This window comes from Cynocephalus volans, chromosome 4, assembly GCF_027409185.1.
Source record: "Cynocephalus volans isolate mCynVol1 chromosome 4, mCynVol1.pri, whole genome shotgun sequence".
NCBI classification, from domain to species: domain Eukaryota; kingdom Metazoa; phylum Chordata; class Mammalia; order Dermoptera; family Cynocephalidae; genus Cynocephalus; species Cynocephalus volans.
This window is the reverse complement of record NC_084463.1, coordinates 154,278,431-154,306,366: the sequence shown is the minus strand read 5'-3', so window position 1 is coordinate 154,306,366 and position 27,936 is coordinate 154,278,431. Positions and strand designations below refer to the sequence as shown.

The 27,936-nt window shown below is 37.0% G+C and overlaps 1 protein-coding gene across 1 annotated transcript; it reads left to right on the top strand.

Annotated features, from left to right (window-relative positions):
• Positions 1-36: 36 nt before the first annotated feature.
• On the top strand, positions 37-27,135 carry LOC134376632 (olfactory receptor 5A1-like). Its single transcript, XM_063095120.1, has 3 exons — positions 37-138; positions 819-1,052; positions 26,116-27,135. The coding sequence occupies exons 1-3, from the start codon at positions 37-39 to the stop codon at positions 27,133-27,135; spliced, it is 1,356 nt and encodes a 451-aa protein (XP_062951190.1).
• The last annotated feature ends 801 nt before the right edge of the window (positions 27,136-27,936 follow it).

The window sequence follows — 27,936 nt, the reverse complement described above, 5'->3', positions numbered from 1 at the left end:
AGGCCATTGGCTCTCAACCTTACTCGATGATTGGGGATGGTAAGAAATGTGGAGTTTCCAGGTGACATTCAGAATTTTGGAGACCTGCAGGGTGACACTGGAGGGGAAGGCTGGGCCATTGTCAAATTGTATTGTAAGGTCTGTGGGAGGCCAAACCTTGGGATGATATGTTCAGTGAGTACAGTGGCTACCATGTCCGCTGTTTCTTGAGCTGTGGGGCAAGCCTCTATCCATCCTGTAAAGGTGTCCACCAAAGTTAGTAAGTAATGACAGGTTTTGTGATGTGGCATGTGGGTCAAATCAAGCTGCCGGTCCTCCCCCGGTTGATGGCCTCAGAGTTGATGGTTAGGTCCCACTCTGCAAATTCCCCCTTGAGAGTGAACAGCAGAACAGGTGTTGCAAGACTGATGAACCCCCTCAATGAGCTTTCGGGGGTGTGGGTTATGGAAAAGGGGTTCGAGGAACCGATATAAAGCTTTCGGGCCAATGTGGAGGGATTGGTGGACGTCTGTAATGATGCTGCAGGCTAGATGTCCCAGGAGGGGGACCTTATTTTGGATAAAAATCCAACCCTTGTCCCCAGTAATTCCCCCCAACTGCTTGAGTGTCTGAGTTTCTTCTTCGGTATATGAAGGGGAATGGGGTGTACTGAGAAAAATGAGAGGAGCTGGAGGTTCTGGCCCCCCTCACACCCAAACAGCAATGCCTGAGGTGTCCCTCAAATCCTGTGAGAGGCCAACCAGTGTTGAGCCCAAAAGGGGTTTTAGGGTTAGATTTTTCTTGATTTTTTCTAGTTTTCATGATTCCTTGTTGTGCAGGCCAGGGATTCAAATAGGCATCCCCGTTTGGATTCCCGGGCTACTAATGGATTAAAAGAAGCTACTGTGAAGATTGGGACATCTCACCACCTTCAGGTGCCAGATGAGTGTCTCCTGGTGACTTGGTTGAATTGCCCTGATGTGGCCACATTTTCAGGCAGGGCCACCCAGGTTGGTTCGTGGAATTGGGAACTTACCCAGTGTCTTGAGGCATGGGGCTCAAATGAGGTCCTGGTAACGAGAGGAGAGAGGCCTTCCACTGGAGTGGGGCATCAACCTCCTTCCAGGTTTTAGCACCAGATGTCAAGTTCAAATCAGCAGTGGTAAGTAAGGAAAGGAGCCAGGCAATGGGTTCAAGAAAAGCTTTAATGGAAGCACTCTTGGGCAAGGCTCCATGGCTTAGAAGGGAGTGAGGTGGGGGAAGTCATGCCCAGGGTGAATACAAATAGATATTTATAGGGGAGGGCTGTTGGTGGGTTTTTTGCCCATATAGGGTATGAAATTGAACAGGGTTTAGTTTCTGTTTCCTGCCTTCAGGTAAGGGTAAAGGGGGGGAGTGGAGGAGTTAACAAGATGGAGGCTGGTGGAGTTAACAAGATGGAGGCTCCGTGGCTACTTTGTTGCCGCTTTCTGGTCCTCCTGGTCATACAGGCCCAACAGGTTCATTATTGTAATGAATGTAGCACACAGATGTAACATGTTAATAACAAGAGAAAGTGTGGGCGGGATGTGGGGTGGGGTGGGTATGGGAATTATCTGTGCTTTCTGCTCAATTTCTTCATAAATCTAAATTTTCTTTAAATGTAAAGTCTAGGGAGAGACAGATATATCACAAAGCTCTAGTAATCAAAATAGCGTGGTCCTGGAATAAAAACAGACATGTTGACAATAGTATAGGATAGACAATGCAGAAATAAACCCACACATCTATGGCCAATTGATTTTTGACAAAGGTGTCAAGAACATATACAGTATCTTCAATAAATTCTATGTGGATATCCACCTTTCACAACTGGATATCCACATACAAAACAATGAAAATTGACTCATTTCATCCCCTGTAGTAGAAGCAGTTAAAAATGATTTAAGGCCTAAATATAAGAACCAAAACTATAAAACTAATAGAAGAGAACACAGGGGAAAACATTCATGATATTGGTGTGAGCAATGATTTGTTAAATAATATCACAAGCAAGAGAAGCAGAAATGGACATATGAGATTGTATCAAACTTGAAAGGTTCTGAACAGCAAAGGAAACAATCAACAGAGTGAAGAGACATTCCATGGATTGAGAAAATGTAATTGTAGATTACACATTGAATAAGGGACTAATATTTATAATAAGAAAGGAACTCAAAGTATTCAATCACAAGAAAAAAAACCTAATAAAAATGGGCAATGAACTTGAAGAAACATTTCTTAAAAGAAAACATACAAATGGCCAACATATATATGAAAAATGCTTAAATCTCTAACTATTACAGAAATGCATTTTTCTAATAGTAAGATAATTGATTATATATTTGTGGGGTATAGAATCAAATATCAATACATGTGTAGAATATGAGGTGACCAAATCAGGATAATTAGTAAACTCATGTTTACAAAATGTAATCTATCATCGTGACCCTTAACTAGTTTCTCCCCAATCCCCCCCAACACTTTTCCACCTCTAATAACCACAGTCTGTTATCTCCCTCTCTCTTTTTTTTTTTTTTTTGGAAAGTTTAATGTATCATTATGATGCTCTGTGTCTGTCTCTCTCTCTCTCTCTGTCTCTCTCTTTCTTTTATCTTCCACTGATGATTGAGGATGTGTACTATTTCTCTTTCTGTGTCTGGCTTAATTTACTTAACGTAATGTTTTCTAAGTTCATCTATGTTGCTGCAAATGGCAGAATTTCACACTTTTTTCATGACAGAGTAGTAATCAATCAGTATATACACTACAATTTTTGTACCCAGTCATCTGTTTATTTCTAATTTTTATTATTTATTATTAGCATATTCATTATTACAAATAGTGGCTTTTCTTTATTCCCTTTACCCTACCTATCACTCCCCAACCCATCCCCTCAATCCCCACCATTCCTAGTATCCTTATGTTTCTTCACCCCTTCTGTATGTTCAACGTATTGTTGTGGTCTTTTCTTAATTTCCTTCTTTCTTCCTTTCTTTCTTTCTTTCCTCGTTTTTTTTTTTTTTTTTTTTTTTTGTAGCACCCAGTTAAGCCTGAGAACATGTAATGCTTCTCTTTCCTTGTCTGACTTATTTCACTTAATTTTCTCCATACTCATCCATGTTGCTGCAAATGGCAGAATTTCATTCCTTTTTATGGCTTAGTAGTATTCCATTGTGTATATTATACCACATTTTCCTTACCCAATCATCCGGCAGTGGACACTTAGGATGGTTCCATAATTTGGCTATTGTAAATAGAGATGCAATGAACATGGGAGGGCCGTTATCCCTTCATGATGATTATTTCCAATCCTTTGGAAATATTCCCAATACTGGGATTGCTCGATCATATGACTAGTCTATCTATAGTTATTTGAGAAACATCCATACTGTTTTTTGTAATGGCTGTACTAATTTACAGTCCCCGCAACTGTGTGGATGAGTTCCCCTGATTCTGCATCCTCCCCAGCATTTGTTATTCTGTCTTTTTCATAATAGCTCACGTAACTTGGGTGAGAAGACATATAAAAGAGATTTTGATTTGCATTTCCCTGATGTTTAGTGATGTTGAACATTTTTTCATGTATCTTTTGGCCAGTCATATATCTTCCTTTGACAAATGCCTATTCAGCTCCATTGCCCATTTTTTAACTGTGTTTTTTTTTTTTTATTGTTAGTTGTTGAATTCCTTGTATATTCTGAATATTAGTCCCTTGTGGGATGCATAATTCGCAAATATTTTCTCCCACTGTGTACGTTGTCTTTTCATTCTGTTAACTGTTTCTTTGGCTGTGCAGAAGCTTTCTAGTTTAATGGAATCACATTTGTTAAGTTTTCCTTTTGTTCCCTATAGTTCTGGGGTCATATTCATTAAGTTTTCCCCTGTCCTACTTCCTGAATTGTTTCCCCTATATTTTCTTTTAGGAGTTTCATAGTCTCAGAATGTGTATTTAAATCTTTAATCCATTTTCAGTTGATTTTGGTATAAGGTGAGAGGTATGGGTCTAGCTTCATTCATCTATATATGGGTGCCAAGTTTCCCCATCACCATATATCAAAGAGGCAGTCTTTCCCTAAAGAATGCTCTTGGTTGCTTTGTCAAAGATCAGTTGGCCCTAAATGGCTTTGTCAAAGACAAGTTAGCTGTAGGTCAAAGATCAGTTGAGTTCCCAGTTGTCTATTCTGTTCCATTTGTGAGCTTTTATGCTGGTGCCATGCTACTTTTAGTTACTACAACTTTGTAGTATAATTAGAAGTTATATAGTATAATACCTCTGACTTTTTTTTTCTGTGATTTGCTTTATCTCCTCAGGTTTTTGTTTTCATTCCATATGAATACTAGGATTGTTTTCTCATGTCTTCTCCAAGCAGGGACAGTTTAACTTCATCTTTTCCAGTATGGATGCCCTTTGTTTCTGTCTCTTGTCTGACTGTTCGGCTGGTATTTCCAATACTGTGTTAAATTGAAGTGGTGAGAGTGAGAATCATTGTCTTGTTCCTGTTCTTAAGGGAAAGCCTTTCAACTTTTCCCCATTCAGGATAATATGGGTGGTCATATATGACTTTTATTGTGTTGAGATACTTTCCTTTTATACCTAATTTGCTGAAAGTCTGTATCATGAAGGGATGTCGAATTTTGTCAAATGATTTTCTGCATCTATTGATATAATCATATGGTTTTTGTCCTTGATTTTGTTGATGTGGTGTATTGCATTTATGACTTGGTGAATGTTGAAACATCCTTACATCCCTGGGATGAATCCCAGTTGATAATGGTGTATATTTTAAAAAATATGTTGCTCTATTCTATTTGCTAATATTTTATTGTGGATGTTTGCGTGTATGTTCATCAAAGACATTGGCTTATTGTTTTCTTTTTTGTTGTATTTTACCTGGTTTGGGTATCAGGGTGATATTAGCCTCATTGAATGGGTTGGGAGAATGGCCTCTGTTTCAATTTTTTAGAGTCCTTTGAGGAGAATTGGTATTAATTTCTCTTTAAAGGTTTAGTAGAATTCAGTAGTAAAGCCATCCAGTCCTGAAATTTTCTTTGAGTGGGCTTCTTATTTCTGCTTCAATCAACTATGCTTTTTCTTGTTCTGTTCTGGTATTCTATGTTTTTTTTGCTCAGTCTTTGTAGTTTTTTATGAGTCCTGAAATTTGTCCATGTCCTCCAGGTTTTAAACTTGTTGGCATATTTTTGTTTATTACAATCTCTAATGATCCATTCTATATCTGTTGTATCAGCTGTAATGTCTCCTCTTTTATTTCTGTTTTTTTTTTTTCATTTCAGTCTTCTCTCTTTTTTAGATAACCTAGCTAATGGTTTGTGTATTTTCTTTATCTTCTCAAAAAAGAACTTATAAATAATTGATCTTTTATATTATTTTGGGGTTTCTATTTCACTTAGTTCTGCTGTGATCTTAATTGCTTCTGTCCACTCATTTTGGAATTGGATTACTCTTGTTTTTATAGTTCTTTGCAATGTAATTTATTTGAAATATTTGTATTGTTTGATTTAAGGATTTATTGCAATAAACTTCTCTTTTAACACTGCCTTTGCAGTATCCCACAGGTTTTGGTATGTTGTGCCTTTATTTTTATTAGTTTTGAGAATTGTTTTTAATTTCTTGTTTAATTTTTTCTTGGATTTGTATGTCATTTAGGAACTTGTTATTTAATTTCCTTTTTTTTTTTTTTCATTTCCAGAGTTTTGGTTGTTATTGATTTCCAGTTTTTATCTATTGTGGTCTTAAAAGATACTTGAAATGATTTCAATTCTTAAAAATTTGTGAGGCTTGATTTTCAACCCAACAGGTTATGTATTCTGGAGAATGTTCTATGTGCTGATGAGAAGAATGTATGTTCTGTGGTTTTCTTATGAAATGTTCTATAGATATCTGCCAAGTCCACTTGGTCTAAAGTGTGGTTTACATCCTGTGTTTCTTTGTTGGTTTTTTTGCCTAGATGATCTCTCTAATGTTAAGAGAGTATTGTTCAGGCCCCAGCTATTGTTGTATTTGTGTTTATCTTTTTTAGGTCTTGTAAATTATGCTTTATTTGGTGGGTGTTCAGATGTTTGATGCATATAAATTTATGTCTTCTTGCTGGATACATTAGTTTATCATTATAATTTCCTTCTTTTTGTCTTTTAATTGTTTTTGGTTTAAAGTCTATTTTATCTGATATAATAATAGTTACTCCTATTTGTTTTTTATTTCCATTTGTTTGGTATATCATTTTCCATCCTTTCATTCTTAGTCTGTGCATGTCTTTAAAGGTGAGGTGAGTCTCTTGAGGACAGCACATTGTTGGGTCTACCTTTTTAATCCAATCGGTCAGTCTATGTCTTTTGAGTGAGGAATTTAATCCATTTATGTTTAGGGTTATTATTGAAAGGCATTGATTTACTCTTGGAATTTTGCTGATTTTCGTTTGCATGTTTTAAATATCTTTTGTTCCTTTTTCCCCCTTTTATTGCTTGTGCTTTATGTTTGTTGGTTTTCTCGAGGTGATTAGAGAAATTTTCTTTCTTTTTGTTTGCATTTTGTTCTACTAGTGGGTTGTTTTCTTTCTCATGTATTCATGATAGTGATTATTTTTTTTCAGATTCCACATGGAGTACTTCCTCGAGAATTTCTTGTAGGGATAGTCATGTAGTGATGAGCTTTCATAGTTTTGGTTTTCCTGGGTAATACATTGTTTGTCCCTCTTTTGTAAAGGATAGCCTTACTGGATATAGTATTTTTGTCTGGAAATTTTTTCATTGTTGTATTTTGAGTATATCATTCCATTCTTTTCAGGCCTTTAGGGTTTCCATTGAGAAGTCTGCTGTTAGTCTTTTGGGGGCTCCCTTACAGGTGACTAGACATTTTTCAGTTAGTGGTTTTAAGATTCTCTCTTTGTCTTTGAGTTTTGCCAATTTGATCATAATATCTCTGAGAGGACCTTTTTGGATTGAATCTGTTTGAGGATATGTGAGCTTCTTGTATGTAAAGTTCCATATCTCTCTGTATACCAGGGATTTTTTTTCAATATTTCATTGACTATGTTTTTAGTGCCTTTTCCCTTTTCCTCCCCTTCTGGAACACCCTGATTAAGATGTTTGTTCCCTTCAGGTTGTCTGCCAGCTGTGTTAGATTTTCTGCATTGTTTGTTCTTTTTTCTTTTTTTGTCCACTTTTCTTATTTCAAAAAGACCATCTTCAAGATCAGAAATTCTTTCTTCTGCTTGTTCGAACCTGCTGTTTAAGCTCTACATTGTGTTTTTATTTCGTTGAGTTAATTCTTCAGCTCCAGGGGCTCTGCTATATTCTTTCTTAAGGCATTGATTACTTTATTCATTTCTTCCTTCAGATACAAGATAATTTTTCTCATTTTGTTGTGCCATCTAAGTTAGTCTTGTATCTCATTGAGTTTCCTTAAAATTGTTTTTCAGAATTCTTTTTCAGTCATTTCAAGGACTTCTGGCTCTATACGAGGTACTTGAGGATCGTTATATTCCTTCAGTGGTTTCATATTTCCTTTTTTTGTTTTTGTTTTTTGTATTCCTTGTATCTCTACACTGTTGTCTAGTCAACTGGTAGAGCAGTTGCTTTTTCTATTACTCTGAAGTGTGCGTTGAGGAGAGGGAATTCCTCTTGTAGGTATTTTCGATAATGACCATTGAATGGGGTGTTTTATTGTTGGTTCCAGGTAGACACAGTAATGCATTCTCCATGTGGATTCTTCAGCCCCATTCAATGTTGGAATTGCATGTGAGTGCCTCTGTGGCTAGGGGCACTTAGTGATACTTTGCTTAGTTTGGTGACATCATGTTGGTTTCTCCAGGATTTAGACAATCTCTTAAGTTCTTAGGGGAAGTACCTCAGTGCTCTGTAACTCTTTTGCTGTGATTGGTGACCATATGTGGGCATGTTGGCACCCTGGCTAGCATCCCATGATCCTGCAGTGGGGTATACTGGTGTTCCTCATTTGAATGGGTGATGCAGTGTGGGTTTTCTTTTCTTCCTTCCTGCAGGCAGAGGCTTTCCCTGTGACCTTGCTTCCCCTAGTTTGGGGATGTGTTGTTGGTGATTGGAGATGTTCTTCCTTACTCTGTTTGGGTGTCCTGGGTTTCTGTACACTCTGGGGTTCCATGTGTGTCTCTACCTGGATGAAGGCAGGTCTGTGAGGTGCACAGATACCTCCCACCCCTTGGTGTGCTACCACCTGTGACAGTATAACTCTCCCTGTGGTTTGGGCCACTGGGTCACAGGTCTGTCCTCTCTCACCTCTTCCCTTGTTTCCACATTGACTGTCTTTCTTTTTATGCTGATGAATAGACAGTGGGACATCTATAAGGTGGCAGTGGCTGGCTGCTGGTGTGGCAACAAGGTACCTTTGTGATGGTAGTTGCTGTGGCAGTGGCTGCTGTGGACCACTCATTCTGCAGCAATATATGCAGCAGTGGCAGGAAGTGCTGTGGCTGGCAAGTTGGCCAATGAGCTGTAGCTGTTAGTTCATGCTGGTTGGGGGGCAGAGCCATTTTCTGGAGGGTGGCAGGGTGGTAGGATGCACTACTGGCATCAGTCAGGGATCTAATTATACGTATTAAAACTACTTGACTTTTTAAATTATGTACAACTAGTATTTACTACATGGGTAGTAATATCACAAAGATTGTTCATTTATTCATTTATTTATTTTTGCTGCTTAGTAATCATAGTCATTCTTTCTCAGAGGCTGATCTTGGAAGTTTTTAGGGGGGAGGGAAAATGTCCTTTTATTCTTTCAGCCATCATTGTTTGAGTAGTATTGGTTCCAACTTTGGGTTCAGGGATGAAACCTGGTCTTTAAGCCAATCAGAAAATATCTTCCAATAGCCATTGCAAATAGCTTGGGGAAGAAGTGGGGGATATAGCACAGTCAAAGCCACACAGATGCAAGGAGATGATCACAGGAGTTCTGGGAATCAAAAATTTCTCTCATCTGTAGTAGCTATCAGAAGAGATTCTCCATTCTTTTGCAAGTTGTGAAGGGGAACAGTGAGATCTTGAACTTATACAGAAATTTTGCTACCACTAGGAAAATTGGTGATAGGATGGAAAATTATTACATTAGGCATACTAAACCAAACACAAGAAACTTGACATTTGGTAATATTGTTTGAGCTACTGGATTAAGTTTTCTCTGACTACCTCCATTTCACGGGCCAACAAATTCACTTTATTTCTTCAGCCATTTCTTTTCTCCTGCTTCTAAAGATGAAAGAATTCTAAGTTTGAAAATAGGTTTGTAATATATATCAAGAATCACAAGAATATGACTCCTTTTGAGTAAGTGGAGTGTTTTTTTTTTTGTATATTAATTATTTACTGCTGTGCAACAAATTACTACAAAACTTTGTAGCTTAAGAAATAAATAGAAGAAAATGATTAAATAAATAAAGGTATAGTCAGTTGTTCTATTATAATGCACCTGGAGAACAATAAAAGTTATCATGCACTCAAGGTATTTTGAGAATTAATTCACAAATTCTGGTATTCAAGAATTACAATTCTCATTATCACTCTGTAACTCTATTTCTCCACTGGGAAAAAGTACTCAATTCAAGGTTCTTTCCTCTTCTCCCCAGTTTGTGTCTAAGTTCTACGGGGCTTGAATGATGCCAAGCACTGGGAGTATTTGGTCCTTGACCTTCCATACCAGTAATTCCTGAACTGTCTGTTGCCTCCTCACATTCCCAGCTGTCAAATCACAGATGGATTGCTGCTGAATTCCATTTTTGTCATCCTCAAGATTTATTTGGACTGAGGCTCTGAGACTCTTACCCACTCTTGGTTAAATGGCAATTGTACTGTTGCTTCCATCCTAAAGTATGGCACAGGAAACTGCAGAACTTAAACCCTCACTACCAAAATTGATAAAGGGCCTCAAAAATGATTACACTGTATGAGGTTGAGTATAGTAATTATCCTGATTTGAGCATCACAGATTGCACAGAGGTATTGATATTCAATGTTATACTCCACAGATATGTACAATCAAGTGTTTCCATAAAAAATAAAAACAAAATAATATTCCATTTCTGTCTTAAAAATAAAAAAAGGAAAACACTCTTTGTCCAGTGGCTGTCCAACCTGATACCCCATGACCATATTTTCTCAAATTTGTGCCTGACAATCCAAACCCTAAATGATAGTTAGGGCCTATTTTCTTCAATGTCCCCAAACATATGTGATAGTTGTGCTTTCTGTCTTGGGCTATGTCTTAAACTCTTCTGAAGTCTCACTCATGTTTTTAACCTTATCACTTGTGCTTTAACTTCCTTTTACCGTCACATTTCTTCTGTGAGGCTTGAGAATCGAACCACTTACTGACATGAAAGAGAATGGTCAGAGATGCAGGGAAGGAAATATTAGGTAAAAAGCTAGACAATATTTCCAAAATATTATCTTATTATATACAGCTAAGTAAAAGTTTTAAAAAGAGGGTTGGATGTGGATACAAGAGACTAAAGACATGTTGGAAACAAGGAGAACTTACTTTGTCATATATTATAGCAGGGTGTTTTGTCTTCACCATAGCCTGATCTCTTTTGTTGCCTCTAAGATTTTCTTTTCATCTAGTATCCACTGTTTTCAAAAAGAGAAGCCATACCTTGAGATCCCCAGGACATGGGCTTAATCTCTATTAGAGTCTTTGCCCAAAAAGTGAGAATTACTTCTCTTCTTTTTCAACTGGAGAGAGAAATTATCCAGGTAGAGTGGGGAGGAGGTAGAAAGGATCTTCTGGGGCTTTGTTTTGGTGAAGTTGACTATTATTTATTTTTTCAAAGTTTCCGATATATTTTGCACAGTTATTTCTCTTTTCCTCCTTCTCTCTGCCCTTCTTTAGATAATAACTCCCACCTTCTCTCTCTTATTCTCTGATTCCTTTAATCCAAGCAGATGGAGACATGGAAGAGCAGAAGTGACCTGCTTCTGTGTCTTCTTACCTACCCCAATGTCTTCAAGGTCTTTCTGAACATGATTCATCCTTCCATGGAGACACATCTAAAAGTAAAAAAAAAAAAAAAAAAATTGCTCCAGAATATGAAAGTAGAAAATTGAGAACCCATCTGCTGCAGAAGGTCTGACTCAGAGTTGCCAGGAATTTTCTGCTTCCTGGTGTTGTTCACAGACAGTGGTCTCTGAGGATTATTCCTATCCTATGGTGACATAATTTGTTTTATGGATAAAAAGGTTGGAAGTAACCTCTATATCAGCTGCATGATTCCTTGGCATGAAATTGTCTCAAAAGATTAATATCCCCAAGGCAGATCTTGGAGCTTAGTCAAGGAACCAATTAATAGAGTTGGTCTCCTCTCTATTACCCAGGAGAGAGGTTATTTACAGCTTGCATGGTTTTAATTCCTCCTTCTTTGTTATGGCTTTTGCTCCTACATCCTCTCTTAGATGTGATGGAGAAGGCTCATAAGCATTTAAGGCCATCTCCTTCCATAGCTGGATGATTTCTGAAGGAGACAAGTGAGTCAAATATTGCTAACCACAAACTGTGTGCTCCTCTCAGAGTACTGATGGAGTGAAACACTCTCAGAAGCCCAAACTGAAATATATGTTCTTTATTTCTGATCACTTGGGTACACAACAAATGAAAGGAGTTGAATCACAGGAGAGGAAATCTTTCTCAGAACTCTGAGGTGAGTCACTAGAGACTCTGCTCTAAGGAATGTCAGCGGCTTAGGATCCAGGCAGATTATTACAGATTTACAAATAGCTCAGTGTCATCATCCTTGAAGTCTAAGTTTCATGAGGGGTCATCTTCTATGGCAGCTTTTTTAGCCTGAAAAGGAATGGCCTAGAAGGATGATCTTAATATGCAGGCTCTGTCAATATAATTCAGCATAAAGTGGTGGGGGTGGGGACTCAAATAACTTTGAATCATTTGATTGGTGTTTAAATTGAGACAACATAGAACCAGAAGAAGAGTTGTTGGTTAATTTTGAGCACCCTATACTACCTGATTTGTTTCATTTAAAAAGTTAAATTTGAATAGTCTATAGGAGATTCCCTGGAGGCTATTGTTCCTGAATTCAGTGGATCCAACAGGGCTTTGATGAATATGCCAGCTTCTAAATTGTGAGAGAATTAGCAAAGAATAAATGTAATAATTGTTCTTCAGAGACTAATCCTGCCCACCTTGTCCCTGATAGAAAAAATTCAGATTTTGTTTGCTGTGGATGAAATATCTTCAGGGAAAGAAACATGTAAACGGGGCCACTTTTTCATGTTATCTTTCCATTTTCTTCTTTTATCATTTGATAAGCAAGGTTAAATGGAGGTAAGCATGGGAGAAGGAATATATTATATCAAGGATGGTGTGAGAAAAAGCTGAAGGAGGATCGCCAAGATAAACTCTATCCCAAAATAAACTTTTTCTAAAACACAAGAAGAAAGCTTAAGAATTCTTGGTAATCAAAAGGCAACTAAAAATAAGGTTTAATCAGAAGTGGTAGAATGTGGGATGGTTGAGAAAAACAATGTAGCAATTAAAAGTTGCCTCTAAGATTCTCACCAGCATCACTGGATTAACATAGTTCTTTGTGTATGGCAGGCTGTGCTGTGCTAATTTTAGCTCTTAGGCATCTGTAGGACCAAGCTTTCCAGTGGTTTCCATCTAAATACTGAGATTCTCCTGTCTCTGGTTAAACCAGCGTATTTTGTAAAACATTTTAATATCTCATTTTTTCTTCATGGAAGAAGATGAATGCTCATTCAATTTTTCTCTCTCCCTTGGCAAGCAATCAGCATTGCTGTTTTTCTGTTCATTTCCTGATAGAGTATCTATGTTAAGAAGTGTGGTTACTTTGTTCTTGCCATTTTCATTTGTACAAGAATGTCTTGGAAATTGACTCTGCCATTCTAGAGACCTTTTGAGAGATTCATTCAAAGAATGTGCAGGAGCCTTCTCTGGTTTCTAACTCCCTGCTTACATCCAGTTGGTGATCACTCACGGAATTTTCTCTCTGTCTTTCCATGCCACACATCATCTCCAGCTGAAATATGTCTGTATAGGCACATTTCTCATCTCACTTGGCTATAGACTTCTTATGAGATCTGTTGTTTCATGCAACCATCAAGTTTAGTGTCTTGCACTCTGTAGTGGTGTGGTGGATTGAATTATATCCACCCCAAACTCACAGAAGCTTGAAGTGTGTCCCCTGAGTTTTATGTATTATAAACTTGGCTCCCACTGTGACTGTTGAGAGGGTGGGAAATCCTATTATGGTAAGTGAAAGGTGGCACCTTGAAGAAGTGATTAGATTACAGGGTGATGCCATCATGAATGTATTTAAAATGGTGGTCAGGGGCATAGTTCTGAGGGCTTTAAAAGAACACAGAGAAGAGTCTGTATCTCTCTCTGCTCCCTCTCTCTTCCGCCATTTTCATAGTGTGATATTCTGCCATCACTGTCACCACCACCAAAGCTTTCACCAGATGCATTCCCTGGGCTTCGGACTTCTCAGCCTCCAAAACTGTAAGCAATAAATTTTGTTTTCTTCATAAATCACCCATCTTCTAGTATTTTGTTATAAGCAACAGAAACGGACTAATATAAGTGGTTATAAACAAGATTATTGCAACAATTAATACATTTAATGAGACAGTAGGGAGCAGTATTTTAAGATGTTTCTCTGGAGCTAGAGGATCTGAATTTGAAGCCCAGGACTGTACCTCGTGTGTTGTGTAACCGGGGCTATTTACCACTCTGACCTACAGTCTCCTAAACATTGCTGGGAGAATAATAAGAATACATGTATGATAAAGTTATTGGCCAAATAAAAATGTGATAAAAAATAAAAGAATTCAGAACACAAAAAGGAATAGAGTGTGCACTGAATCAATGCTAGCTATCTAATAACATCCCTTCCTTTTAATGCAAATTTAATTATACTGGGCACAAAAGATATGAGCATGTCAAAGAGCTTCACATTTTAGAAGAACAGGCCATGATCAGCTGGAGTAACCAAGACTTGCATAAAAATGTTATTTGTAGACATGTTTCTGTCAAGAAGGTAGAGTATATAGCCAAAGAAACTATGAAGAAAGTTAGATATACTGTAAAGAACTTTTGTGTGTGTGTGTGTGTTTTACTTCCTCTTTTGCAGGTTTTTAAAAATTTTTAATTAAAATTTAATTTTATTTTGTCAATATCCAATGTGGTTGATTATTGTGACCCACTACCAAAATCTCCCTCCCCACTCATTCTCCTCCCTACCCTCCCCCTCTATCTGAACAACCTCCTATCTATTCACTTGTCATAACAACTTCAAGTAATTGTAATTGTTGTGTCTTCTTCCTTCCCCCCAGTTTATTTGTGTATTTATTTATTTATTTTTAGTTCCCACACATAAGTGAGAACATGTGATATTTCTCTTTCTGTGCCTGACTTGTTTCACTTCATATAATTCTCTCTAGGTCCATCCATGTTGTTGCAATTGGCAGTATTTCATTCTTTTTTATAGCAGAGTAGTATTCCATTGTGTAGATGTACTACCTTTTCCGTATCCACTCATCCGATGATGGACATTTGGGCTGGTTCCAACCCTTAGCTATTGTAAATAGTGCTGCAATGAATATTGTGGTACAGGAATACTTTTGACTCGATGATTTCCATTCCTCTGGGTATATTCCCAGCAGTGGGATAGCTGGGTCATATGGTAGACCTATCAGCAATAGTTTGAGGAACCTCCATATCATTTTCCATAAAGGCTGCACCATTTTGCAGTCCTACCAACAGTGTATGAGAGTTCCTTTTTCTCTACAACCTCGCAAGCATTTATCATTCACAGTCTTTTGGATTTTAGCCATCCTAACTGGGGTGAGATGGTATCTCAGTGTGGTTTTGATTTTCATTTCCCGAATGTTGAGTAATGTTGAGCATTTTTTCATATCTATGTTGGCCATTCGTATATCCTCTTTTGAGAAATGCCTATTTAGCTCCGTTGCCCATTTTTTAATTGGGTTACTCATTTTTTTGTTGTAAAGTGATTGAGTTCCTTGTATATTCTGGATATTAATCCTTTATCAGATGTATATTTTGCAAATATTTTCTCCCACACTGTTGGTTGTCTTTTAACTCTGTTGTTTCTTTTGCTGTGCAGAAGCTTTTTAGTTTGATATAATCCCATTTGTTTATTTTTCTTTTGGTTGCCCATGCTTTTGAGGTCATATTCATGAAATCTGTGCCCAGTCCCACTTCCTGGAGTTTTTCTCCTATGTTTTATTTAAGAAGTTTTATTGTTTCAGGGTGTATATTTAATTCTTTAATCCATTTTGAGTCGATTTGGGTATATGGTGAGAGGTATGGGTCTAGTTTCATTCTCCTGCATATGGATATCCAGTTATCCCAGCACCTTTTGCTGAAGAGTCAGTCTCTTCCCCAGTGTATAGACTTGGTGACTTTGTCAAAGATCAAATGGCTATAGGTGTGTGGTTTGATTTCTGGATTCTCTATTCTGTTCCATTGATCCATGTGTCTGTTTTTATGCCAGTACCATGCTATTTTGGTTATTTTAGCTTTATAGTATAGTTTAAAGTCAGGTAGTTTTATGCCTCCAGCTTTATTTTTTTTGCTCAGAATTGCTTTGGCTATGTGTGGTCTTTTGTGATTCCATATAAATGTTAGGATAGTTTTTCTCATTTCGAGAAAAAAGTCATTGGAATTTTGATAGTGATCACATTGACTTTGTATGTCACTTTGGGTGGTATGGACATTTTCATGATATTGATTCTTCCAATCCAAGAGCATGGGATACCTTTCCATCATCGTGTGTCCTCCTTAATTTGTCTCCTCAGTGGTTTGTAGTACTCATTATAGAGATTTTTCATATCTTTGGTTAACTCTATTCCTATCCATTATATTTATTTATTTATTTATTTTGGTGGCTGTTGTAAATGGGCAAGCTTTCTTGATTTCTCTTTCTGCATGTTCACTATTGGAGAATAGAAATGCTACTGATTTTTGCATGTTGATTTTGTATCCTGCTACTTTGCTGAAATCATTTATCAGCTCCAAGAATTTTTTTGTAGAGGCTTTAGGCTGATCGATATATAGGATCATATCATCTGCAAACAGGGGCAGTTTGACTTCATGTTTTCCAATCTGGATGCCCTTTATTTCCTTCTCTTGTCTGATTGCTGTGGCTAGTACTTCCAACACTATGTTGAATGGGAGTGGTAAGAATGGGCATCCTTGTCTAGTTCCTGTTCTTAAGGGAAAAGCTTTCAGCTTTTCTCCATTCAGGATGATATTGGCAGTGGGCTTTTCATATATGGCTTGAATTATGTTTAGATACTTTCTGTCTATACCTAACTTGTAGAGAGTCTTTATCATGAACAAATGATGGATTTTGTCAAATGCTTTTTCAGCATCTGTAGAGATGATCATATGGTCCTTGCATTTGATTTTATTGATATGGTGTATCACATTAACTGTTTTGGATATGTTGAACCAAACTTGTATCCCTGGGATGAATCCCACTTGATCATGGTGTATAATTTTGCATATGTGTTGCTGTATTCTGTTAGCTAGTATTTTATTGAGGATTTTTGCATCTGTATTCATCAATGGCCTGTAGTTTTCTTTTTTTGTTGTATCTTTATCTTCTTCTGGTATCACAGCGATGTTTGCTTCATGGAATAAGTTTGGGAGAATTGCCTGTTTCAATCTTTTGGAATAGTTTATAGAGACTTGGTGTCAATTCCTCTTTGAATGTTTGGTAGAATTCTGCTGTGAATCCATCTGGTCCTGGGCTTGTCTGTATTGGAAGCCTTCTGAAAACAGCTTCAATCTCTTTTATTCTTATTGATCTGTTCAGATTTTCTACATCTTCTTGGCTCAGTTTTGGTAGTTGGTGTGTGTCCAGAAACTTATCCATTTCCTCAAGATTTTCAAATTTCCTGGCACATACTTTTTTACAGTAGTCACTAATAATTTCTCGTATTTCTGAAGTATCAGTTGTAATATCACGTTTTTCATTTCTAATTTTTGATATTTGGGTCTTCTCTCTTCTGTTTTTAGTTAGCCATGCTAATGGTTTGTCAATTTTATTTATCTTTTCAAAAAACCAACTTTTTGATTCATTGATCTTTTGTATTGTTTTTTGGGTTTCAATTTCATTCAGTTCTGCTCTGATTTTAATGATTTCTTTCTATCTGCTAACTTTGGGTTTGGACTGTTCCTGTTGTTCTAGTTCTTTAAGGTGAAGAATGACGTTGTTTACTTGCCATCTTTCCATTCTTCTGAAGTAAGCATTTAATGTGATAAATTTCCCCCTTAGTACTGCTTCTGCAGTATTCCACAGGTTTTAGTATGATGTATCATTATTTTCATTCGTTTCAATAATTTTTTTGATTTCCTGTTTCATTTCTTCCTGGACTGATATGTCATTAAGTAGAATGCTGTTTAATTTCCATCTGTTTGTCTAGTTTCCAGAAATTCATTTGTTATTGATTTCTAATTTTAATTCATTGTGATCTGAAAAAATACATGGCATTATTCTAATTATTTTGAATTTGTTGAGAATTGATTTGTGACCTAACATGTGATCTGTCCTGGAGAATGATCCACGTGCTGATGAGAAGAATGAATATTCTGTGGTTGTTGGATGGAATATTCTGTAGATATCTGCCAAGTCCAGTTGGTCTAAAGTGTTGTTTAGATCTTTTTTTTTCTCTGCTGATTCTTTAACTAGCTGATCTGTCCAATATTGATAGCTGGGTGTTCAGGTCCTCTGCTGTTATGGTATTAGTAAGTTTCTATCTCCTTCTTTAGGTCTAGTAGAGTTTGCTGTATAAATCTGGCTGCTCCAACATTGGGTACATATATATTTATAATTGTGATGTCTTCTTGTGGATAAAAGCTTTTATCATTATGTAGTGGCACTCTTTGTCTCTTTTTATGATTTTTATTTTAAAGTCTACTTTATCAGATATAAGAATAGCTATTCTGGCTCGTTTTTCATTTCTATTTGCATGGTAAATCTTTTTTCATCCTTTCACTCTTAGTACATGGGTGTCTTTATAGGTGAGGTTGGTGTCTTGAAGGCAGCATGTAATTGAGTCTACCTTTTTAAACCAGTCATTCAGTCTGTGTCTTTTGAGTGGGGAATTTAGTCCTTTTACATTGAGTTGCTATTGAAAAGTGTTGATTTACTCCTAACATTTTATTGATTTTTGTTTGGATGTCTTAAGTGTCTTTCCTGTCTTTCTGATTTACTGTTTGTCTTCTGTACTTGTTCGTTTCTTGGTTTGTAGATAAACTTTTTTTGCCTCTTCATTGTTAGCATTTTTATTTTACTAGTGGGTTTTGATTTTTCTTGAGTATCTATGGCAGTCGTAGTTATTTTTCAGATACCAATCCCAGTATTCCCTTCAGAATTTCTTGTAAGGCTGGTCGTGTGGTAGTAAACTCCCACAGTTTTTGTTTTTCTGAGAAATATACTATCTGCCTTTCATTTCAGAAGGATAGCCTTTCAGGGTATAGTATTCTTGGCTGGCAATCTCTGTTTTTCAGTGTTTTGAATATATCATCCCATTCCTTTATGACTTTTTGGGTTTGTGATGAAAAGTCTGATGTTAGTCTGATTGGGCCTCCCTTATAGGTGATTTGATGCTTCTCTCTTGCAGCTTTTAAGATTCTCTTTTTGTCTTTGAGTTTTGCTGGTCTGACTATAACATGTCTTAGAGAGGACATTTTTGGGTTGAATATGTTTTGGGGATCTTTGAGCTTCCTGAATATGAAGCTCTGTGTCTTTTCCTATACCTGGGAAGTTTTCTGCCACTATTTTACTGAATATGGTTTCAAAGCAATCTTCTTTTTCCTCCCCTTCTAAAATGCCCATTACTTGGATATTTGAGTGTTTAAGGTTGTCTGATATCTCTCTTAGATTTTCTACAGAGTTTTTAATTCTTTTTGTTTTTGGGGTTTTTTTTTTTTTTTTTTTTTTTTTAGTTTGCCTGTGTTATTTCAAACAGCTCATCTTCAAGGTCAGATGTTCTCTTTTCTGCCTCTGCAAGCCTGCTGATTAAACTCTCTGTTGTGATTTTATTTCATTGAATGAATTCTTCAGCTCAGCAAGCTCTGTTACCTTCTTTTCCAGGGCACTGATTTCCTTGTATACTTTTCTTCATTTCATCGTGTTGTCTAGCTGAGTTTTCTTGTATTTCATTTAGTTTCCTTAGAGTTATTGCTTGAAATTCCTTGTCAGACATTTCAAGAGCTTCTTGTTCTATAGGATCTAGAGCTTGAGAGTCATTATCCTTTGGTGGTGTACTTTCTTGATTTTTCATATTTCTGGTATCTTTCCTTTGGTGTTTAGTCATTGTGGCAAGGGATTTCACAGTCCACTCACTCAATCCTCTTGTCTGGCTGGGATCCTGCCCTCACTGCCAATTTGGCATGGTTGCCTCAGTGCCTTGGATAGAAGGTTCAGGCCCCTCTGGGCCATGGGGACTGCACTTGGCTGGGAGTCTGGCAGCAGCACCTACATGTTCCCACACAGGAGCCTCTGGGCACATGGTCACCATGGATCATGGGCCTCTCTGGGTGCACCTCTCTGCTCAGCATGCACTCTCCCAGGCTGGGGGTGGGGTCCAGCAGTGGCAGCACCTATCTTCTTGGTTGCACTTCCTTAAGAACACTTTTTAATAAATCACCCAGTGAGGAAGCAAATAAATTATTGAAAGTACAAAGATGACAAGAAAACACAATTCTCAGTTGTTAGTGAACTGAGTTCAGCATTTTCCCAGGAGGGATCTACTCAAACCTGGTGGCCTAAGACCTGGGTTTTAATGGGCATGTTTATAAGGGGTAGGTGAAAAAACAGTATATAAAGTTGAATAAGGGACAACCCCCCACATCACTGAAATGGGCTCTCACAAAGGGGGACACCCTTGGGAAAAATAGAAAAAAAACCCTACCTCACAAAATAAGACAGTAATACGCACAACCCAATCAGCCTTAGATGGGAAACAGAGAAAAAGGAAAAAAGTCTTCTGATAATTTTTAACCTCACATCTCTACTTATTTAAATATGTATCCTAAATCTTATTACCGTGGTTATCCTGAAAAATCTCAAGTTAAGATTTTTGTTTCGATGGATTCTGTGTTGATATTGCCCCATGATACCTAAGAGAAGTAATATGCCTTTCTGGAGAAACACATGTTAAACTCAAGCCTCAATGCTTTCTTCAGGTAAAGTTCAAAGGAACCTGAAATCACGATCAACATTCACTAAACGCACAGCTAAATAGTACACCTTGAATAAGTCAGCAATAATATTACACTGTAGAAACGAATCTGCAAAACTAGGTATTTAATTATTAAATGATAATTTAAGTAGGTGCACTTAATACATTTAAATAAAGGATGGTATTGAAAGTGTGGTGAGAGAACAAGAGACTATGAACACTGACTATTTGGGAAAAGAAGAAAACGAAACCTATAGAAAACAGAACATTATGATTAAAATTTGAAACCCAATGGATGGGTTAAATGGTAAATTAACACAACTTATGATAGAATGAAATTATTGGAAGAGAGATCTGTTGAAATAAAACAGTGCACAATGGAGAAATATGAATAATAGATGTTTTAGAGATGTGGATGATAGAGCAAGAAGATCCAACAAACACCTAATCTGGGTTCAAGACATATAATAGAAATGTAGTGACAATTTTCAGAATGCTAATACTTTGTTTGGTAAACAGCACATCGGGCCTAAGTTTACTGTACTGAATGAGTGGAAATAAGAGCAAGCCGTGTATATCTTGATGATTACAAGGGTAAGATCGGTATGTAATGTAGCTGCCCAATAAATCTTTTTGATGACCTGACTGTTCGTGATGATGATAATGAAAAAAATAATGAATGCACTTTTCTGTTCTCATTGCACAAGAATCTCTCTCCATTCAGTCTCAGTATGGACAGAATCAGCCACTAAGTCCAGGATGGTAACTGCACTTTCTGTCTGCTATCGTCCTTCTATTCCCTGTTGATAGCAAGCACCTTTACTTTGTTCTTCTATTAATCACCACATTCTTCAAAATTTTTCTCAAAAAAGTGCACCAGGAAACAATGACTGACCTGATTTTGGAAAAAGAACAGTTTGACTTCACTACTGTGAATATAGTCTGTGCTTTTATGGGGCCTTTCTCTTTTAATTCAATTTTGTAAGTGGGAGCCTGGGAAATGGTTGGAGAGAAGGAAGACATATAGGATGGCTAATGTTGGCAAATATTTGCACTCCGTAGACATAGTTTATTCCATGAATGTCCCAGGCTTTCTAAAGGGCATTGTTCAAGACTTTTACTTCTGCCTTTAAACAAAACTCCCAGGCTGTATTTGACAGCTGTTTCCCCCCTCTCAAAGCTTCTCATGATTTTCTTGAAAACTTGAGGAGTTGATCTGAATAAAAACATGTTTGGGTTAGGTGATGTTCTAATGACTACCTAGAGAGAATGACAGCCATAGCACCATCAAAAGAACACATAGAGGCTGATACAAAAATATTCTTTTGTATAGTTACCATTTGGCCTGAATCTTAGTGCTTTGTCTTTCCTGGACTGGCTTCAACATGAAAAAAGAAAAGAACATCCCAAAAGCCTGCCTCAGCTTCCTAAACCTCCTGTAATCTCCTAAGTACCTTAACATATAATTGAGTTCAAGTCACTCGCCCACGTTGGAGAAAAGCCTTTAAACTGGGCACCAAGGAAAGACTTGAGGGTAATTCAAAATCCCCCAAAAACCAAAAAACAAACAAACAAAAAACACAACTGTATGCAAAGGTGGTAAGTGGTTTCAGTTTTCTGGGTAGAGAGTTCAGAATTTTCAAAGCATTTTTGTTTTTTTAAAGTTTATTTTGTCGATATACATTGTAGCTGATTATTGCTCCCCATCACCAAAACCTCCCTCCCTTCTCCCTCCCCCCTCCCCCCCAACAATGTCCTTTCTGTTTGCTTGTCCTATCAACTTCAAATAATTGTGGTTGTTATATCTTCTTCCCCCACCCCCGTTTTTTTTTTTTTTTTTTTTTTTTTTTTTGTGTGTGTGTGTGTGTGTGTGTGTGTGTGTGTGTGAATTTATATATTAATTTTTAGCTCCCACCAATAAGTGAGAACATGTGGTATTTCTCTTTCTGTGCCTGACTTGTTTCACTTAATATAATTCTCTCAAGGTCCATCCATGTTGTTGCAAATGGCAGTATTTCATTCGTTTTTATAGCTGAGTAGTATTCCATTGTGTAGATGTACCACATTTTCCAAATCCACTCATCTGATGATGGGCATTTGGGCTGGTTCCAACTCTTGGCTATTGTAAAGAGTGCTGCGATGAACACTGGGGAACAGGTATACCTTCGACTTGATGATTTCCATTCCTCTGGGTATATTCCAGACAGTGGGATAGCTGGGTCGTATGGTAGATCTATCTGCAATTGTTTGAGGAACCTCCATACCATTTTCCATAGAGGCTGCACCATTTTGCAGTCCGACCAACAATGTATGAGAGTTCCTTTTTCTCTGCAGCCTCGCCAGCATTTATCGTTCAGAGTCTTTTGGATTTTAGCCATCCTAACTAGGGTTAGATGGTATCTCAATGTGGTTTTGATTTGCATTTCCCGGATGCTGAGTGATGTTGAGCATTTTTTCATATGTCTGTTGGCCTTTTGTATATCTTCCTTAGAGAAATGCCTACTTAGCTCTTTTGCCCATTTTTTAATTGGGTTGCTTGTTTTCTTCTTGTAAAGTTGTTTGAGTTCCTTATATATTCTGGATATTAATCCTTTGTCAGATGTATATTTTGCAAATATTTTCTCCCACTCTGTTGGTTGTCTTTTAACTCTGTTAATTGTTTCTTTTGCTGTGCAGAAGCTTTTTAGTTTGATATAATCCCATTTGTTTATTTTTCCTTTGGTTGCCTGTGTTTTTGGTGTCGTATTCATGAAGTTGTGCCCAGTCCTATTTCCTGAAGTGTTTCTCCTATGTTTTCTTGAAGAAGTTTTATTGTCTCAGGGTGTATATTTAAATCCTTAATCCATTTTGAGTTGATTTTAGTATACGGTGAGAGGTATGGATCTAGTTTCATTCTCCTGCATATGGATATCCAGTTATCCCAGCACCATTTGCTGAAGAGGCAGTCCCTTCCCCAGTGAATAGGCTTGGTGCCTTTGTCAAAGATCAGATGGCAGTAAGTGTGTGGGTTGATTTCTGGATTCTCTATTCTATTCCATTGATCAGTGTGTCTGTTTTTATGCCAGTACCATACTGTTTTGGTTATTATAGCTTTGTAGTATAGCTTAAAGTCAGATAGTGTTATGCCTCCAGCTTTATTTTTTTTGCTCAGCATTGCTTTGGCTATGCGTGGTCTTTTATTGTTCCATATAAATGTCTGAATAGTTTTTCCATTTCTGAGAAAAATGTCTTTGGAATTTTGATGGGGATTGCATTGAATTTGTATATCACTTTGGGTAGTATGGACATTTTCACTATGTTGATTCTTCCAATCCAAGAGCATGGAATATCTTTCCATCTTCTTGTATCCTCTCTAATTTCTCTCAGCAGTGGTTTGTAGTTCTCATTAAAGAGATTTTTCACCTCCTTGGTTAACTCAATTCCTAAGTATTTTATTTTTTTGGTGGCTATTGTAAATGGGCAGGCTTTCTTGATTTCTCTTTCTGCATGTTCACTATTGGAGAAAAGAAATGCTACTGATTTTTGTGTGTTGATTTTGTATCCTGCTACTGTGCTGAAATCACTTATCAATTCCAACAGTTTTTTTGTAGAGGTTTTAGGCTGTTCGATATATAGGATCATGTCATCTGCAAACAGGGACTGTTTGACTTCATCTTTTCCAATCTGGATGCCCTTTATTTCCTTCTCTTCTCTGATTGCTCTGGCTAGTACTTCCAACACTATGTTGAATAGGAGTGGTGAGAGTGGGCATCCTTGTCTAGTGCCTGTTCTTAAAGGAAAAGCTTTCAGCTTTTCCCCATTCAGGATGATATTGGCAGTGGGTTTGGCATATATGGCTTTAATTATGTTGAGATACTTTCCCTCTATACCTAACTTATAGAGGGTCTTTGTCATGAATGAGTGCTGAACTTTATCAAATGCTTTTTCAGCATCTATAGAGATGATCATATGGTCCTTGTGTTTGAGTTTATTAATATGGTGTATCACATTTATTGATTTGCATATGTTGAACCAACCTTGCATCCCTGGGATGAATCCCACTTGATCGTGATGAATAATTTTTCGTATGTGTTGCTGTATTCTGTTTGCTAGTATTTTAGTGAGGATTTTTGCATCTATATTCATCAAGGATATCGGCCTGTAGTTTTCTTTTTTGGTTATATCTTTACCTGGTTTTGGTATCAGGATGATGTTTGCTTCATAGAATGAGTTTGGGAGATTTGCGTCCGTTTCAATCTTTTGGAATAGTTTGTAAAGAATCGGTGTCAATTCCTCTTTGAATGTTTGGTAAAATTCTGCTGTGAATCCATCTGGTCCTGGGCTTTTCTTTGTTGGGAGCCTTCTGATAACAGCTTCAATCTCCTTTATTGTTATTGGTCTGTTCAAATTTTCTACGTCTTCACGGTTCAGTTTTGGGAGCTTGTGTGTGTCCAGAAATTTATCCATTTCCTCCAGATTTTCAAATTTGTTGGCGTATAGTTGTTTATAGTAGTCTCGAATGATTCCTTGTATTTCAGATGAATCAGTTGTAATATCACCTTTTTCATTTCTAATTTTTGTTATTTGAGTCTTCTCTCTTCTTTTTTTTGTTAGCCATGCTAATGGTTTGTCAATTTTATTTATCTTTTCAAAAAACCAACTTTTTGATTCGTTGATCTTTTGAATTGTTTTTTGGTTTTCAATTTCATTCAGTTCTGCTCTGATCTTAATGATTTCTTTCCGTCTGCTAACTTTAGGTTTGGATTGTTCTTGTTTTTCTAGTTCTTTAAGGTGAAGTGTTAGGTTGTTCACTTGCCATCTTTCTATTCTTCTGAAGTGAGCATTTAATGCAATAAATTTTCCCCTCAATACTGCTTTTGCAGTATCCCACAGGTTTTGGTAAGATGTATCATTGTTTTCATTAGATTCAATAAATTTTTTGATTTCCTGCTTGATTAGGTCACAAATCAAGTCTCAATAAATTCAAAAAAAATTGGAATTATCCCATGTATCTTCTCAGACCACAATGGATTAAAACTAGAAATTAATAACAAACGAAACTCTGGAAACTATACAGACACATGGAAATTAAACAGCATTCTACTTAATGACATATGGGTCCAAGAAGAATTCAAAGCATTTTTAAAAGTGTCATTGACACATAGAAGTTTAAGAATCACTGTCTTAGGAAATATACTTCATAAATATCTCAGATTTGAGAAAAGAAAAATATGCAGCTGCAAGGAAGGAGCATATTGGTATTTTCAACTTTGTCTTATTTAACTTTTATAGAGTCATTAAGTTTGTTAAGTCACATCTGTTTACAAGCTGCTTTTTGTGTGTGATTTTTTGCATCATCCTGCTACATTACTCTTTTTTCATCTCTTTTGGCTTTGTAAAAGCAGAAAGGCTGTTACAAAATTATCAATATTCACTGTTTTTAAACAAACTGAATGTTAGTTCCCAAAGATGCTTCAAAAAGCACATACTCCAGCACCCTCAATTTACACAATAGCTCCAGCATAATTCACGGGTATCTTCAAGCACTGAGGAATAGCTGACGCATGCCTCTTTCACCATATAGAGAAATGACAGTATTTGTCTCATTTGGCCTATCTCCATATTCTCATATATTTGCAAAACCTGACACGGGAAACATAAAATTGAGACATTTTAAGTGATATCATACTGCCTTTTGTCCTCATAGACAGAGTGATAATATTTCTTAAAGAGATTTTTTAAGTTACTGTTGCTGATCATACATGGACACCACAAACTAACCCAACATTGAAAATTCAATGTCGTATACTTAGTCAGCAGCCTGACCTAAAAATAACTAAGCCTATTTCATTTACTTTTATGGGAATAAAACTGTTTTCTTTCTCCCCATTTTCCCAGCAGGTGGCACTAAGCAGTTCTATGGAAGGGGATGGAAACCACACCTCTGTGGACAGGTTTGTTCTCCTGGGACTTTCAGATGAAAAAGAGCTGCAGCTCATCCTCTTTCCAGTCTTCCTGGGGATCTACATTGTGACTCTGATGTGGAACCTGGGTCTTATCATTCTCATCAAGATCCACTTCAACCTCCACACACCCATGTACCTTTTTCTCAGTTCCCTATCATTTATAGACATCTGCTACTCTTCTTCCATCAGCCCAAGGATGCTCTCAGACTTCTTATGTGATGAGAAAACAATTTCCTTCATGGCCTGTGCCACTCAGTATTTTGTCATTGCCTGGATGGGTATGGCTGAGTGCTGCCTCTTGGCTGCCATGGCCTACGACCGGTACATCGCCATAGGCAGCCCTCTGCAGTACTCAGCCATCATGGTCCCTGGCCGCTGTTGGAAGATGATTGCTTGGGCCTGTGCTAGTGGTTTTGTGAGTAGCTTAGTTCATGTAGTCCCTTGTTTTCATCTGTCCTACTGTGGGCCAAATATCATTCAACATTTCTTCTGTGATATACCTCAGGTTATTTCTTTGTCTTGCTCCAATCCCTTCATGTGCCAAATGATTGTTTTTCTGGCAGCTGTTTTTGTGGGCTTGGGTTCTTTGCTTGTTATCCTCTTATCCTATGGTTTCATTGCAGCTTCCATCCTGAAAATATCCTCAGTTAAAGGAAGTGCCAAGGCCTTCAACACGTGTGCCTCCCACCTGGCTGCTGTGATACTGTACTATGGCACAGCCCTCTCTGTGTACATGCATCCTGGCTCTGGCCACTCCATGAAGCATAAGGTGCTGTCCATTTTCTATCCCATCTTTGTCCCCATGTTAAACCCTCTGATCTATAGCCTGAGAAACAAGGATATCAAAGAGGCCCTCAAGAGGGTTAGAAAGAGGAAACACATTTACCTTAGTAAGAATAAAATTTGGGCATCTATTAATAATAATATAAGGAAGATGGAAGTAAGAATATGTTAGTGACCTTTTGTAGATCACAAGAATAGCTGGGTAGAGAAAAGCGGGAACCTTACTTCTTTGATTCTTGTTGCAATTCTGTTTTTCTGTCCTTACCAAGTGATCTGTCTCAGACAGAGAAACCAACATTAAATGCCACTTCAAAAGCCTGATTTTTTTTATTATAACCAAGATTAATTAAATTCTAAAGGTGATTATATTTTTGAAAACAGAGATGATGGCACATACTACATGGAGAGAAATGATGAGAACCAAAGACGCAACACAACCTGTTTTCTTCTTCACCAATATTTTAAATTTATTTTTAACTGTTAAATATTTATTTGTATTACAATAAAAAAGAAAATAATGCATAAAATTAAATATATAATTATTTTAAAAGTTTTAAAAGAAACATTTTATAACTTTTGTGTCAGAGACAAAGAATCAGTGTGTAAGAAGGAGACAATTAGAGAAAAAAAAAAGAAGAGAAGAGGAGTGAGAGACAGAAAAAGAGATAAAGGTAATGGGCATGCTGCCTGTATGAATCTGCCCTTCACATCTGGGGCACAAGGTGTGACTATAAGCTCTGTATCTTATTAATATTCATAAGCAATAAAAAAATAACAGTTAAAGTAGACTTCAATACAATCAATATTATCAGAGATAAATAGGGTCATTTCATAATGATAAAGGTGTCAGTTTAACAAGAGGATGTATCATTTCTAAATGTTTCCAAACCAATGAAAACAAGAAAAAAAAAGAAAAGAAAGAGAGAACAGGATGAGACAGTATCTTTTTGTTTTTATTCCTAAATAATGTTGT

Excerpts from the sequence above, each read along its gene's own strand:
- LOC134376632 (XM_063095120.1), top strand. The coding sequence starts at position 37 with ATGGTAAGAAATGTGGAGTTTCCAGGTGACATTCAGAATTTTGGAGAC. Across the intron at positions 139-818 it reads TTGTCAAATTGTATTGTAAG|GCCAGGGATTCAAATAGGCA; the intron begins GTCTGTGGGAGG and ends CTTGTTGTGCAG. Across the intron at positions 1,053-26,115 it reads GGGGCTCAAATGAGGTCCTG|GTGGCACTAAGCAGTTCTAT; the intron begins GTAACGAGAGGA and ends TTTTCCCAGCAG.